Below are 17,589 nucleotides of genomic sequence, written 5' to 3' on the forward strand. Positions count from 1 at the left end.
GTGATGGGTACGAGCACTGACCTACAGGGTTCCACGTGTACTCTAAGAACTCGGAATCAACTCAGAGAGTTAAACACCCCTGTTTGACACCTCAGAGTTCTACTTCCCAAAATAGAACAGACTTGCCTGCAATTATGAAAGAATCTTGGATTGAATTTTGCAGAACTTTAAGTTTCCATTTGGAACAGAAAACGTCTTCATCGAGCAGACCTTCTAGGATGTGCAAGCCGCAAAACTCACCCCCAGGTAACTAAATTTACTGAGGGGTTGAATGTAGCTACTTAGTATTGGCTACGAAATGCTGAGGATGACCTGTCCAAAGGGACTTCTGTTCGTTTGTTTTTGTATTTTAATACTGAGTCCTTCCCTCTCCTACTAATTAGGCAAGTGGCCAGCTACTTCCGGAGACCATAAGCAGAATGGAAAGTCAGAACTTGATCTTTCCTTTTTTTTTTTTTTCTTTTTTCCTTTAACGGCAGCAGGCCATAGAGCCAGCTCATTTAGAGACTGGGACAGGAACATTCCTTTAATGACGGCGGTGAGTGACGGCAGCTTGAACATGACGGATGCGCTGCCACGGGCGTGTTTACCTGCATCGCTGAAGCATGCTGGAGAGAACTTCCCACCACGCCACTGACTCTCGGAAACAGAACACCCAATGAAAACTGTTGTGGCAGTCAGCTCACGGTACCCCTTTCCCACCGCACTTCCTCTACAGACATGAACTAACAATGAGGTGTGTAAGTTCCTAGAATTCTTTTTGTTTAGAGTCTCATTAATGATTCCTTCAGATGCCAAAATTAAATGGGAGATCAAACTGATAGGAACTTATCTGCCTCTCTTTTCCTAGTTAAATAGGAGCTTACACAGGCAGGGACATCAATGAACTTGACCTCAGCAAACCTTGCTCATAAAGAAATGTTTCTCTTGTGAAAAATATTAGACAATATATTGAAGCCTATTATTAAATTATGGGAGAGCGTAGTTTAGTGAAAAGAGCACTGGATTCAGAATAAAATAAGCTAGTTTTCTCATTTAACTTCCATGGTACTTTTTTATATGGCTTTAGGTAAATAAACTAAATTTTTTTTAAAGTTTGAGTTTCTTTGGTCATAAACAGAAGATACTGAATAAGTCATTATTTAATTATATTTTGGATGAAATAAGTTTTACTTAGTTTACAGAAATCGGTCATGTATATTTTATAAGAATAGTTACATTCTAAGGAAATTTAATATCTAACCTTTTTAAAACCATTTTTGTTATTTTGAGATACGATTTAATAATGTTTCCTCTGTCCTATAGTATTTCGTATGTTTGTCTTCACTATCTCTACCATATTTGGTACAGTTATTTTGAATACTAAACATGTTTTCCCTATTTATTCCCTCTAGTACACTCTACTTGTCAATTTCCTACTCTGTGCAAACCCTGTGCACAGCCACTGACGATTATACCCCTGGAGCTCCTGCTTCATATGTCCTGCCCATGGATCTTATCAGTAACTAATTATGACATATTTTCCCAGTGAGTTTGTAAGGGTCTTTATACTCTTTCTCAAAACTTCGCTCCAGGCAACTTCTGTCAAAGTAGACCCAATGATTTATGTGCAAGGAAGTACGACATGTCATTTTTGTTTCATTCTGAGAAAACTGAATCAACCTAACAGATCAACAAGGATAGAAAAGTTCAATAAAATTATAATGCTAAATAACTCACAGTGTATCTACATATGTAGCCATTAAAAAAGATTTTAATATAATAGTGATATGAAAAAATACTCTTGATATAATATTAAGGGCACAAAGAAGTATAAGATATTTATAAAGGAAAATAAAGATTTTGTACAAATATATATTCATATAAAAATCTTAGAAGGAACTCTTCCCAAATATTTGCCACAACCTCTAGCTGCCATATTACTTTCAAATAAAATTTTTATCTTCATTCCTTACTGAGTTCTTAGACATTTTCACAATGCGCATAAAATTACTTTATAATGGAAAAATTCATAGAAATTTTCAAACTATATTTAAAAGAATATTTTAATAACATATTTAATATTATGTGTAATATTTAATATAATATATTTAATATCATTTAAAAGAAATATGATTTCATATATGACTTTTTGTTTTAGGATTCTATTTATTTATTTGACAGAGAGAGAGAGACTTCGAGAGAGTGAACACAAGCAGGAGGAATGGGAGAGGGAGAAGCAGGCTTCCTGCTGAGTAGGGAGCCCAATGCAGGGCTGGATCCCAGGACCCTGGGATCATAAGCTGAGCAGAAGGCAGACACTTAATGACTAAGCCACCCAGGCATCCCCATAGAAGAATATTTAGCAATGAACTCTGATGCTAAATATAAAAGAGGCACTAGAAATGCACTCTAAGGTCATGTCACAAAACCCCACATATGAAAAGCTTATCTTCTAATTTAGCATATAAAAGCTAAGCCCATTTTTATTTTTCCCATCATAGCCTCCAGTCCCTAGAAAACCCAACTCCTAATAGCTTCAAAGAAAAGAGAGCAGATAGCATCCAAGGGAACTAATTCTTGGAATAGAATTTGGGGCGATTAAAAAGGTGAATAATTATACATGTGTCTTGAGAAGGCTTACAAAGTCAAGTTTTAAGAAAAAATTAAGTTTTAGGAAAAAATTCAAAATAACTTACAGGCAAGAACAGAATACATATAAAAAGCATGGTGGGTGCGGGGAGGAAGGGAGGGAGACGATCCATCCACAATTTGAGAATTCTTCACTCAGCACTAGAACTCCTGGCACTAATTCCAAGATCTCCCACAAGAGGATTAGGATCCTTATTGCTCCTTTATCTGTAGTTTCCAATCATCACCTCTGTGGTGCAAAAGATCCGGAATCCACAAAGAAACAGAGATGCTTCGATCAAACCCACCAGATTCAATCAGTCTGCTGCCTCCTGATCACTCCCTTTCCTTCCTACTTGGAGCTCCTCAGTTCTACACACACCACTTGGTTTCTTTCTTTGTTTTGCTGCCAATCTAAAGACCCAGTTTGGTCAGTCATCTGCACCCTGTCTGTGTATGGGATCTCTACAAAGTTTTCTGATCCTTATTGACTCTGAGATCTGCCCTTCCTGGTTCCAAACCACACCTTCTACCAACACCCAGTTCTACAGACTCCTAGCTTACACCTTCCTATATCAATCCACCTCTCGAAAAAGGCCCCCACAGTTCCCACCATAGTTCATGTTCTAACAATGAAAAGAAGGGAAACACTACATGCTTTTCTTTCATGGAAAAAAAAAAAAAGAGAGAGAAATATTCAAGGATTGTCACGGCCGGCGCGACAATTTGACCAGGAACGTGAGGGAAGAGGATGGTGAAAAGAAATTAAGAGACAAAGAGATGGGGGCAGGAGGAGCCCTGAGGAGGATGTCCAAAAGAGCCGATTTTATTCCACATTTTACAAGCATTTATAAGGCAGACCACAATAGGAGGAGTAATACATCAGTATCTAGTCAGATAACGCAAATTCCTATAACAAGTTTTACATTAACTACAAACAAATCTCGTTGTGACAGGTAGTCACAGCTAATGCCATTAGCTACTATTGATAATAAGAAGTTACAAGCAACCGGGGAGTGGATTATGGGAGGTACAGGAACAACAAGGACCAACTAATAATTTATGACCCTGACCACATTGTACCCTTCTGCAGGGAGTACTGTGGGAAGTCAGGTAGGCGAGCCCACAACACATAGCACAGGCCCTTTCTCAGTGCTACTCAACCTTTCCTGTCCATAACCCTTTATTAAGACATTTGGACTTAAAGGGAGACACAAGTCAGGGCCTGGTTTGGTCCTCATCTCAAGCCTTATCGTGGCCTCCAACAAAGGATTTATTTCAAGAAATAAATTCAAAAATCATCAATCAAGCAATTCTTATTTCAATTTTAATATACAGAAAGTTCAACTTGTGGTACTACGATAAATATAATTCTTTTTTCTCTGACTAAATAAATATAAAGTTCACAGTCTTTGCAGATAATCCCTCCCTATCTTCTTGACCTTTCCTAAAGGTGATTTAATTTCTTCTTTTTCATGGCTGATAATTTTGTCATTACTTTCCTGAAATGCTTTTCCAAGACATAGTTTGGAAACTGATTAATAGTTATAGGTCATTTTCCACATGGCATTATCAGAAACTATTGTTGCACATTACCTTGACAATAATAATGCTGAAAGATGTGGCAATGACATGTGACACTGAAAGAAGACTAATTAAAGGAGCATTTTATAATATGCTCCTTCCCAATCAAATTCTTTCTATACAGAACTAATGAAACTTAAACTTATAAATTTAGAAGCTACATAAAAATAAAGGTATGCTATCTTCACCATGAGCTAATATAAATTATCAAGATTTCTTTAGATTTTATGTAAGATGAATTTTTAAAAATGCTTTCTTAATGCTTTCACATGATATAACATATATAAAGTACTCTGTGCAGTAGTTTTGCCCATAGTGGGAGCTCAGAAATGCCTTTACTCCTATTTTCCTTTATTAAGTATAATAAGAGAAGTGATTAAAAGCAAGAAAATTTCTATTTTATTATCTAGAAGTCATTGATAGTTTAAAAAATGGTACCCAAAAATTCCTCTAAAATCAAGAACTTGACTGCAGTCCTCATGGAATGTAGGGAACAAGAGAAGTTACTGTAGCAATAGAGTGTCGAGGGTTATAAATACTATCAACTTAAGGAATGTTTTTATCAATATATAGCACCTGGAGTTTTTAAGTAAATGGACTAGAGAATTTTCTTAAAATTTCATCTATGATTTTTAAAAAAATATTTTATATATAAGTGTGACATATTTTTAACTTCATTGCTAAATAGTTGAAGGCAAACTTCAAATCTATGTGTCTATCACCCAGAGAATCATAGTCCTATGCACATAGTTGACACCTGATAACACTACCAAACAAATACAATGAAATGACATATTTGCATACAGTGTTATATACCTAGAAATTTCTATATAATGTATTCACTAATAAATGTTTTTTATAGTTTTTTTATAAATAAATTAATTTGGGGACCCAAATTAATAAAATCATGAATGAAAGAGAAGAGATCATGACCAACACCAAAGAAATACAATTTTAAGAACATATTATGAGCAATTATATGCTAACAAATTAGGCAATCTGGAAGAAATGGATGCATTCCTAGAAATGTATAAACTACCAACTGAAACAGGAAGAAACAGAAAAGGCGAACAGACCCATAACAAGCAAGGAAATTGAAGCAGTCATCAAAAATCTTGCAACAAACAAGAGCCCAGGGCTGAATGTCTTCCCAGAGGAACTTTACCAAACATTTAAAGAAGAACTAATACCTAGTCTTTGGAAGCTGTTTCAAAAAAACAGAAATGGAAAGAAAATTTCCCTACTCATTCTATGAGGCCAGCATTACTTTGATCCCAAAACCAGACAAAGACTTCACTAAAAAGGAGAATTATAGACCGATATCCCTGATGAACATGGATGCAAAAATTCTCACCAAGATATTAGCCAATAGGATCCAACAGTACTTTAAAAAGGCTTAGTCACCAGAGCTGTAATCATCAAGACAGTATGGTACTGGCACAAAAACAGACATATAGATCACTGGAAGAGAATAGAGAACCCAGAATTGACCCTCAACTCTCTGGTCAACTAATTTTCAACAAAGCAGGAAAGAACATCCAATGGAAAAAGGACAGCCTCTTCAACAAGTGGTGCTGGGAAAATTGGACAGCCATATACAGAAGAATGAAAGTGGAACATTTCCTTAAATCATACACAAAAATAAACTCAAAATTGGTGAAAGACCTAAATGTGAGACATGAATCCATCAAAATCCTAGAGGAGAACACAGGCAGTAACCTCTTTGACCTTGGCCACAGCAACATCGTGCTAGACACATCTCCAAAGGCAGGGGAAACAAAAGCAAAAATGAACTATCGGGACTTCATCAAGATAAAAAGCTTCTGCACAGCAAAGGAAGCAGCCAACAAAACTAAAGGCAATCTATTTACCCCAAAAATACAGATGTAGTGAAAAGAAGGAACATGTGTACCCCAATGTTCATAGCAGCAAGGGCCACGTTTGCCAAACTCTGGAAAGAGCCAAGATGCCCTTCAAATGGATAAGGAAGATGTGGTCCATATACACTATGGAGTATTATGCCTCCATCAGAAAGGATGAATACCCAACTTTTGTAGCAACATGGATGGGATTGGAGGAGATTATGCTGAGGGAAATAAGTCAAACAGAGAAAGTCAATTGTCATATGGTTTCACTTACTTGTGAAGCATAAGGAATAACATGGAGGACATTAGGAGAAGGAAAGGAAAAGTAAATTGGGGGAAATCAGAGGGGGAGACAAACCATGAGAGACTGTGGACTCTGAGAAACAAACTGAAGGTTTCGGAGGGGAGAGGAGTGGGAGGTTGGGAGAGCCTGGGGGGTATTAAGGAGGGAGCAGTGGGTGTGGTGCATAAACAATGAATCTTAGAACACTGAAAAAATAAAATTAAATCAAAAATAAATAAATAAATAAATAAAAGGCAACCTATGGAATGAGAGAAGATATTTGCAAATGACATATCAGATAAAGGACTAATAGCCAAGATCTATAAAGAACTTAAGAAACTCAACACCCAAAAACAAATAATCCAGTCAAGAAATAGGCAGACGACATGAACAGATATTTCTCCAAAGAAGACATACAAATGGCTAACAGACACTAAAATAAATGCTCAAAATCACATGGCATCAGGGGAATACAAATCAAAACCACAGTAAGATACCACCTCACATCAGTCTGAATGGCTTAAATTAACAAGTCAGGAAATAGTAAAGGTTGGCGAGGATGAGAAGAAAGGGGAACCCTCCTACACTGTTGGTGGGAATGCAAGCTGGTGCAGCCACTCTGGAAAACAGTATGGAGGTTCCTCAAAAAGTTGAAAATAGAGCTACCCTACAACTCAGCAATTGCATTACTAGGTATTTATCCCAAAGATACAAATGTAATGATCTGAAGGGACACAGGCAACCCAATGTTTATAACAGCAATGTCCACAATAGATAAACTACGGAAGGAGCCATGCTGACCATAGACAGATGAGTGGATAAAGAAGATGTGGTATAGATACATACAATGGAATATTATTCAGCCATCAGAAAGGATGAATACTTATCATTTACATCGACCTGGATGGAACTGAGTGAAATAAGTCAATCGGAGAAAGACAAATATCATATGGTTTTACTCATATGTGGAATATAAGAAATGGTGCAAAGGACCATAGACAAAAGGAGGGAAAACTGAATGGGAAGTAATCAGAAAGAGAGACAAACCATGAGAGACTCTTGACTATAGGAAACAAACTGAGGCTTGCTGGAGTGGAGGTGGGTGGGGGGATGGGATAATTGGGTGATGGGCTGTAGGATGGCATGTGATGTGATGAGCATTGGGTGGGTGTATGCAACTGATGAGTTATTGACTTGTACATCTGAAACTAACAATGTCTTATACATTAGCTAATTGAATTTAAATAAAAATAAATAAATAAATAAATAAAGGAACTCTGCTGGTAGAATCATTACCCAAAAAAATGCATTTATCTGGGCCACAATAATTTATAAATGTCAGTAAACCATATGAGCTCTAAAGTTTTCTTAAAATGCCCCATAATTTTTCTAGCTTATGTAAGAAGATTGCTTAGATGCCAACTTTGGAAATATGCAATGATCAAACCAAACAGTGGTCAACTGAAGAGGAAGAAATATTATTATGAAATAAATATTTTTTAGGAAAGTCATGGTTTTCTTTTTTTTTTTTTTTTTTAAAGATTCCATTTATTTATTTGACAGAGAGATCACAAGCAGGCAGAGAGGCAGGCAGAGAGAGAGGAGGAAGTAGGCTCCCCTAGAGAGCAGAGAGCCCGATGCGGGGCTCGATCCCAGGACTCTGAGATCATGACCCGAGCCGAAGGCAGCGGCTTAACCCACTGAGCCACCCAGGCACCCCGAAAGTCATGGTTTTCTTAAGAGCAAAAGAGCACCATGTTGATTTAAGACAAAAATACAAAGACAAAGGGCACATAATTTGAGAGATTGTAAATTCCTGTCTCGAAGTACAGACCAACATTGTAACAATTAAAACAATGAAAACACACGGGTGAAGATCAGGATGAGCACTCCCACACCACCCACAAGCCGACTTCAGTGTGCTTCTCACAGGCACGTGGCAACATCAGGGTCCCCTCCCCACCGAGGGCAACTGGAGGGCTTCACTGCTCATTACCACTATTCTGACATCATCATCACTCACCACCTCCTTTCACAAAGTCAACAAGGTTTCCTCTCTCTTTCCTCATTTTGATCTCATCTCCCGGAGTCATAACCTAGGTCTTAACATTAACAATAATTACTTTTAAATTCTGGATTTTAAGCACAAATCTCCCAAGCTATCACAATCGATAACACTCACTGCGAATGCGCTGTCCCTACCAAGGTTTCTTTGACCTACTTCCACGCCCTTTCGATTCCAAGATCCATCATTATAAACACTGTCTTGCATCCCTCACCTTCAATCTCTCCCCCTCCACCTCTGCTCAGCCCAGCTCACCTCAGACTCCCAATAGGGCCCACTCAAACAAGCTGACTGTGCCCATCTGATGAGAGGGGTAGAGTTTCCAACACCAAGCCATCGGTGGACCTAAGACCATGTACTTTTTTGCCTCTCTCCCATTCTCCTGGATGAACTGTCTTTGTCCCAAAAGCCACTCTCTTCACTGATACACTGGGTCCCATTTGCTCTCAACTACTTGGTGACTTTTCCCCCCGAAATTATTCCTCCTTTCTAGAACATCATTAATTTCTCTTTCTATGGGTCATTGTCATCATCATAGGGATATCTCCCATCCTTAAAATAGAATCCCATTTTTACCCCTTTAAGCCACCCCATCTTATCGGCTGCTGTTTGTAATGAATAGTTTCAATCACCCCTCTTAGTTATTTATCCAAATCATGTGATCCGAGTCATCACATGCCTGACCTCCATCCTCCCCTCTTCTGCTGGTGAAGGACACTCACAGGAGAGGAAAAAGGAATTAGGTTCTTCTCTCTTAATGGTAACTTGGTAGTGAGACAGATATGTCTAAAATACAGAAAATTACCTGAAGAATGTAACACAAATCATGGTTCTATTTCTGTTGATATAAAAGTGTAAAATTCACCAGTTAAAAAGCAATCAAGATGGGAAATTAGAACAAAGAAAAAAAAATCAATGAACACCTTTTCATTGAGCAAGCCATGGTTGCTGGTTTTAAGGACTCTAGGACTCGGTTTACAAATATCTCAGTCACACCATACATGTAATGCTGATGCATTTCATGACTTAGGGCTTGTCATAAACTAAGTTCATTCTGTGGTTATAAACCAGAATTTATTTCTATGCAATGTTAACTGCCTGCCTAAAAACTTAAGTTCTTAGTCATAACAATTTATTTCAGTAAACTATCAAACTGAGTTTTCTTTATACATGTACTTCCTTTATTACCCTCTATTGTACTTTGCATATATAAAGTGCTCAATACATTTAATGCATGAGTAAATAAATTATCCAACCTATTACTTGGCAGTTAGCTCAGAATATATGCCTCCTCTGATAGAAAACGACTTCTCTCCCACAGAGCTGGTACCCAAGAAGACAGGACCAGGGTAGGACATAAGAGTGATGCCTTAAAATTTCTTCCTTGAACTCCTCTAACTTAATAAACAGAATTTTTAGTCAAAAAAAGCTACTTCTCATTAGCACCTAAAAAGGACCAGGCAAGCAATATTCAGATGAGAAGACTTAGAAATATATTATGTATATAATCATTAAAAATCATAAAAGATATTAACTTTTAAAGTTGCTTTTCTTTCATCTCAGCTATTTTTTTTTTCAAATATATTTAACTTAGCTTTAGTTCCATAGATAATAGTCTAGACCTCAGGAAAAGAGATGAAGGAAACCTTAAGAATAGTTTTGGACAAAATCTCTGGGGAAGGAAAATATTACTTGTCTGCAGTAGGCTACTCCACTGAAGCCCAGGGACATACCTACTCATTGATTTTGCCTTCACCTGGGCAGATGCTGCCCACAAAACCTGATGCCTGGGCCTCTAATGCAGGTGCCTCAAGCTGCTCTACTCAGTTTCCAGAACAGGCTTTCATGCCTGCTCATGTTAGTTACCGGCCACAAGGAATCTCACCTTTGCCAACCAAAAATGGACAATGGACCTATTCTGATTAAAAGAAAAAACTCTTCACAGTAAGTTTTTATTAAATTCTCATCAACGATTTGGGGAGGCCATTATTCACAGTAATGTATTTTTGCTGTAAGTAGCTCATCCACTCTTTCAACTACAGATAACGCTATCTCAGCTCACGTGGTATTTCCTATTATCCAAATCCAACTGGTAGGTATTCCAGTCTCCCAGTTCTTTCTCCCATTTTGGATTGTCTTCCCTGTCCTCTATACCCTCTGCCCATTCCTACTTCCATCTAATTCTATGCATGTACAGTAACCAATGTTAACAGTTTGATTTATTTTCTCCTACACTTGTCTAGATGTTTATAAACACGGTAAACAACACAAAATATTTATTATTGTCTTTTAAAAACAGGATAATATAAATTTTTCAAAGGTGTAATATATAGCTCTAACTCATTTTTATTAATAATTACATAAGAAGGATATAGCTTTATGTGAAAGATATATTTTTTTCAATTCTTCATCAATCAATATTGTTCTCCTTTTTTTCTATCCAAGATAATTTTGAAGTAAACATCCATATACATAAAATCTTATGGTCGAAATAACCCATCTCTATACTACATATGTCTAAGCATGACTAATCAAAGGTTACTAAACACTGTAAATGCCAGTTCATAGCAATATTCCATTTTAAACAAAGATTATAGCATTGCACATTCTCATATGGAATGACAAAGAATGTGCATTTCCTCAAACTTTAGTTAGATTATAATGTATACTATTTTTTTAAGGCTTGTCTATTTGGTAGAACAAAGAAAATCATATTTTCATCTTGAATTTTATATCTCTGATCAGTAGAGTGGAAAACATTTCCATATAGTCATTGGTTTTTTGCATTTTTCTTCAGCGAACTACTGTTCACATTTTTTGCCTAGTTTTCTATTCTGTTATTTCGCTTTTTTCTTTTTTTCCCATCAACATTAGGAATCATTAATATATTAATTATATCAACACTTTGTCATATTTTGGCACATATTTTCTCTTGGCCTATTTTTTTCTACTATTTTATGTTGAATATGTCCTTGTGATTCTGAACCCTCAGTTGTGTCCTACAGAGAGAGCATTCTTTCCACTTTGGGCCAACTGGACACTACAGTGTTGAGAATGGTAAGATAAAATCTATTAAAATTTCCTTGTAACTCTCATAGATTTATGCTCCCACATGATCTTTAAAATAGTTTGATCCAGTTTGCCAAAGAAACAATCAGCCACAAGATCTTATTACAACAGCCTAAAGTTTTTATCTAAATTTGGGAGAGTAACATTATCATGATAACCATGCTTTTCTACACAGGATCATAGTACGCTTTGTCATTTATTCTTAATTACTTTACGTCTTTTGAAAAAAATGTTACAGTTGTCATCAGATAGGTCTTGTCATTTTCTTATTAAATTTATTCCTCCTGTCTTACATTTTGTCCATACTCCAAAGTTAGTGGCCCAGCGAGACTTCTAGATATATGAGAAAGAAATCATGACATAAACCAACTTTAACAAAGGGGTATCTTGAGTACGGGAACTGGCACGAATCTTTGCTCCTTCCTTCTATTTCCCCTCAAACATAATCAGCAAACATGCATGAGTGGGTTTCTGGAAGCAAACTAATCCAGCAATACAGCCTGTTCCCTACTTACTGACCATTTTCACAAACCAGATTATCCAATTACTCTATTCAGCTTTCCCTTGTGTCCCTACTTAGCAGCACACTTCTTTCCCTCATGACAAACATTTGACTGACAGCATCATTGGTCCCTTTGTAGGGGATCCTCCCTCAGCTCCTCTGTTGCTTATTCACACCCTTGAGGCATATAACCCCACACAAAGGATGATTTCTCAATCTTTTTTTAAATTATGATTTATATTCCGGCACATGCTAAAAGAAGTGAAAAAAAATCTTGATTTTCCAGCTTTCTTTGATTACTTACCGTAACCTTTTATTTACAAGAAACACGACTTTTAAGAAAATTGTTTTTTAAATCCAAGACTTCAGATTTTACTTACTTAGCCATTTATAAGGCCAAAGTAATGTTGGAGGAAGAACCACTCAGACTGCAATTCATTTTATAGGGAAAATTCTAAAATGCATTCTTCCAGAACCATCTCAGAAACACTAGAAAGACCAATTTCCCTTGACCCAACATAGTATTCATCTGCTGTCACCATACTAATTTTTCATACTTCTGGATTTATTTTGGTTGTTGATTAGACTTTCTTTTTTCTTTTTCCTTTTCTTTCTTTTTTTTTTTTTTTAGACTTTATATTTCCTAAAGACCAATTATTTGGCCTCATACCTATAACTGTACTAAATGTCAGGTCCATCACCAAATCTACCAAAACTTCACCAGTAGGGATTTCTGACTATAAAGTGTTCTTTCCCCGGTATGGAATATTTTTCAAGGAAAACTGCCTAAATCATCATTAAAAACATAGTCAAAAGCAATTATAGTCCAATTTTAGTATTTTTATAAGAAATACCAACATTCTGCCAGAAAATAATGATTTCTTTCCATTATCACTGAGTCATCCTTGTTCATCTGCAAGAACAACTTCTCGTACATTCCCATAAGTAGGTCACAAAAGTGGAATGTGTCTACCTGTTCTTTGACCGAGGCGAGGATGGCAGAGGTGGTTTCCGTTTCAGAGCCATCCCCGTTGGAGGTGGTCAGGCCAGGGCTCAGGGAGCTGGTCTTCTCTGAGGTTGACGAAGGCTGGTCTGGGACAGGCATAGCTCCTGCAAGGCAAAAGGACATGCTTAATGCAACAGGATGTGGCCACTGCACCCAGACATAACTATCAGGCAACTGTCAGCAGTGCTCTTTAGAAAAAATGAAAATTATGAACTACATAGAAAGCAAGTGACGTCATTACAGAACAGGAAACAATACAAGTAAACAGAATGGCTTCTCCTCTTTCAATTCAAACAAATTGCAGGATCTACGCACAACTCTGTGTTTTATAAGTGGAAGAAGAGATATAAGAAGTAAAAGGCACATAAGGTAATAAGAAAGAGTAAAGAAATGAAGAAGTACTGAGTCTAAAAAAAAAAAAAAAGGCCAGCTGAACTACCATTTTACTGCAGCCCAATTCATAAATGGACAAACAGATACAGCTTAAAAACAGCATCCCAAAAGTTATTTTTTTCTTATTATCTTTCTCAAACAAGTAAGACCAGTAAGACCAAAGTACTTGATACAAATATTACCTAGTGATGCTTATCAGCAGAGGAAATAATAATTAACGGTGGACAACTTTTACCAGGGCTCTACAAAATCACTCTTCAAATAAAAGTCTGGGAGGAAAACAAAGTTGTTTTCTTGCCTAAAGCTATCATATTATATGTCCCTCCAGGAACCGGACTTATGTGAATGTTAAAAAACTATTTCCTATTATACTGTAACTGGGCAGTCTGGGTTTTACAGTAAGCAACATAATTTCCATAGGAACCCCAGTGCTGTGATATATTTGTTAATAGTTAATAATTTAGGGCGATGCTAATTGAAAAGGATTCTATTCTGGAATTGTCCTTAAAGTATATGAAAAGACTGGTCATCTAATTTTCTCATTGGGCATTCCAACTTAGTTTTGATTTGTTTTTGTCTTTTAAATAGTTGTTTTAATAATATTACCAATGAGGATTAGAATAGCATTGGAAAGATAAATCTGTTACAAACAGAATTTATAGGAGGGTTGGAGAAAATAGTATTAGTAAGCAGGATGTGAGCAAAGAGTGAAGATCAAATTAAACATAGTATAGCAAAATGCAACCTTGGCTAAAAAACAGAAGGTATTTTAGGATATGGATACCAACAGGATGAAAGAAAGTGATTTAAATAATTATGGTGGTGGGGTTGGGAAGACAAGAAGAAAGTACAGTTTCCTATTCAACTTGCTTTCATATGCAGTATTTGGTCGAGCTCGTAATTACAAGGATTTAGATAAACAGATTAACAAATGGTGTGCCCAGGTAATACAGCCTGAAAGCCAAGCCCTTCTAATTAGGAAAGGTTTTAGAGATGGGGGGAAGGAGGACAAGGGCAGAAGGCAAGAAGAAAGGAAAGGCAGTCTTGGGTGCAGTGCTTCCCCCCTTCCCAACCCTGCGTCTCCACTTGTATCTATGTCAGTGGCTTCCAAAGGAGACTCTCTCTACACAAGGACAGCCTGAAGCCATGAAAGGAGTCTTGCAGGTTTTCAGTCATTACTTTCACTTTCATGTTTCTAAATTTTATTGGGCCCATGTGAATCCAAATTCTGGACGAGTATTCTGGACAACCTGTTTTTTGACAAAGAAACTATCTACGGTCCCAAAGTTATTTATATAATTGGGCCTAGATCTCAGGTTTTCTTCCCTTTTATTTCTATTTTAGAGTCCTTTGATGTGTCAGCCTATTTCCCATAATCTGGGCTGCTGCCTCATAAATGCTTAGTCTATACGCCAATTTTTATAAAATGTTATTTTTTAAAAGAATGAGCATAACCTGTCATAATAAAATACGGGATTTAATACGCAATGAATCAAGGCATATCCTTGGGCACTGGACAACTCCGACCCACACACTCTAAGAAATGAGAAAGTCTGTTTATCTACCCCCCTTTCTCCTTCTGCAGTAACAGAACAAAAGTGAACGCTTCAGGGCTTAGCCTGCCACACGGAGCTGCCACTACCAAGGCAACCTCTATGAGTGAACGGAAATGATTTGGAATAATTCCCATGTCTCGTAATTTTTCACGTCCAGACTTAACTCAACCATTGGCCATCCCTGTATGTGAACGGGTCAGATGGCCCAACTTCCACTGCCATTGTCTGAGCTCACGGCACAAGGAGAGAAGGAGAACCACGTGAAGGCCACCAGAAGCAAGCCGTGGGCTGCCCAATGGTAAGTGTGAAAAGCCAGAAGCTTTCTGACTTTGCAAGAAATGGTGAAGTACTTTAGTTTTCATTAGAACGAATCCACTAAGATTTGTAGTTAATCTGTGTTAAATCCAGGAAATCTGGAAAATGTAGGAAGACAAAAGAAAAGAAAAGAAAAAAAAAAAAGGAAGAAGAGCAATCCTCAGTAATTCTGGCAGATACTTACACTTAGGTATTTGGTACAGGTTTCTCTGATGGGATTTTTTTTTTTTTTTTTTCTGATTTAACTCATTCTGTATAGTAAGATTTACATGATGGAGTACTACTGAGGTAGTACTTTTTTTTTTTTTTTTAATTTTTGTTCAGCAACATATCATGAACTTTTTTTTTTTTTAATTTGAGAGAGAGAGAGTGTGTGCATAGGAGTGGACGGAGGGGCAGAGGAAGAAAGAGATGCAGACTCCCCGCTGAGCAGGGAGCCCACCAACCAACGGGGGCTTGATCCCCAGGACCCCAGGATCGTGATCTGAGCTGAAGGCAGACGCTTCACTGACTGAGCCACCCAGGCGCCCCAGCATGAATTATTTCTTATGGCAACAAAAATTATTCCATAGTTTAAAAACATAACGAAGTGCTCACTTGGGCAGTACATATGCTAAAAATGTAATGAGTACCTAGTATTCACAATGCGTCATAATTTACATTATCTTTTATCATTTTTATCCCAATTTTATGGGGACGTTTTCAATAAATTCCTAGATGTGGTGTTGGTGGAATGAGGAAGTGGTGCGTGTTCAGACTCTGAGAGCCCAAACAAATTTTCCTGCCGCTAGGCTGGTTCACCACACTGCCCATCAGCACTGCCCTGAGAAGTTCCCTCCCCACCCTGTTAACAACACAGGCCCTCAGGATCCTCTCCTGCTTCCCCAATTCCATATAGAAGAATTCATCCCTTTGCTTTTTGGATCTCTTTGGCAAGGAGCAGAGCAGATGTTTTCCCGCAGATTCTCACATCTCTTCATCCTCTTTATTCAACTACCGGGTAAGAAGTCTTTCTCCCGAGAGTGGATGCTAATCTGCTAATTCCTGAGCTGGAATTTGGACTTGGTGATACCGACACGCTCAGAAGCAGGAGCAGCTGTACTGACTCTTCTCTCCACCCCGGATCCCGCCCCTGCCCCAAATCCATACCCTGAAACCCTAATGCTCAGCACCAGTGCATTTGGACACGGGGCCTTCAGGGAGGTAATTAAGGTTAAATGCCTGTATCAGGGTGGGGTTTATAAGGCTGTTGTCCTTACATAAAGAGGAAAAGACTCTTTCTCTCCCTCCTAGAGGACACAGAGAGAAGCTGGCCACCACAAAGAGTGCTCCCAGCAAAAGTGCACCAACCCGGCACTTTGATCTTGGACTTCGGGCCTCCAGAACTGTGAGGAAAGACATTCCTGCTGTTTAAGCCCCTCTGGGTGTGGCAGCCTAGGAAGTCTACTATAAGCAGGGCTGGGCTGGTCTCAGCTTCCCCGTGAGGCAAGTACAGGGGGGCCCTGGGAACCGACGGGAGCAAGATGCAGCGTGGGGGCCGGGGTTCCATCCCGTCCAGCGCCCTGCTGACTCCTGCATCCGAGATGAAACACAGCTTCGGAGAAAGGCATGAGCTGCTGCGAGTCAGCAACCGGGAAAAATGAAAGCTTATACGCAGGTTGTGCCCCACCGATGTGAAGTAAGCCTGCAGGACAAATGCTCTCTTAAGAACCGCCCCCTAGTACTCTCAAAGACCATGCGGTAACACATTAGAAAAGTTGGCCGGGATGACGCGAATAGCAGAGGCAGGCTGCCCCCCAGATACAGAGTGTCCTTCTCAATTTGAACTCTTCTATCTGTATGTGATAAGATTTCATGAGGTCCAAATAAATATTCTAAACCTTTATTTCCCAGACCTGAGTCACTGTAAAGTTACATTAGACTTGGTAACATGTTAAAATCTTATGTGCACTTTAAAAGGCCAAACTTTCTTGCTCCCAATTCAAGTGCTGCATTCAATGCTATATTTTATGAACTTCCATCTCACAAAAAAGAAAGTGCAATTCTTATTTTATATTTGATAATTCAAATTTGTTCCTTCTTCGGCCACTTCTGCCCAGCAATGGGTGGCTTTGCTGGAGATCATCAAGAACACATGACAATCAGTTAACCCCAGAGCTGGACCCGGGCCATTGGAGGCTCCCTACTCCCCACTCTGTCCTTGGGATGTGTGTGGGCTTGCCTTCCCCACTTTCAGAAGCTGCTCTAAGAATATAGCCTTGCGGTAGAACTGTGGTGTTGAGGTTATCCATACTGGGTATATGACTGAACCCGGTTAAGGCCTGTGTAAACTTTTAAGATT

At 38.2% G+C, this 17,589-nt stretch overlaps 1 protein-coding gene across 1 annotated transcript in view; it reads right to left on the reverse strand.

The window, feature by feature from the left end:
• The window catches only part of LOC111153440 (catenin delta 2), a 1,010,962-nt gene that overhangs the window by 842,574 nt on the left and 150,799 nt on the right, over positions 1 to 17,589 (reverse strand). Inside the window, exon 2 of the mRNA XM_022512459.1 lies at positions 12,952 to 13,088. Within this exon, the coding sequence (XP_022368167.1) occupies positions 12,952 to 13,088 (137 nt within the window). The remainder of the gene's footprint in view (positions 1 to 12,951; positions 13,089 to 17,589) is intronic.

The sequence above is a fragment of the Enhydra lutris genome, unplaced genomic scaffold (genome assembly GCF_002288905.1).
Source record: "Enhydra lutris kenyoni isolate GAN:26980312 unplaced genomic scaffold, ASM228890v2 scaffoldscaffold32, whole genome shotgun sequence".
NCBI lineage: Eukaryota > Metazoa > Chordata > Mammalia > Carnivora > Mustelidae > Enhydra > Enhydra lutris.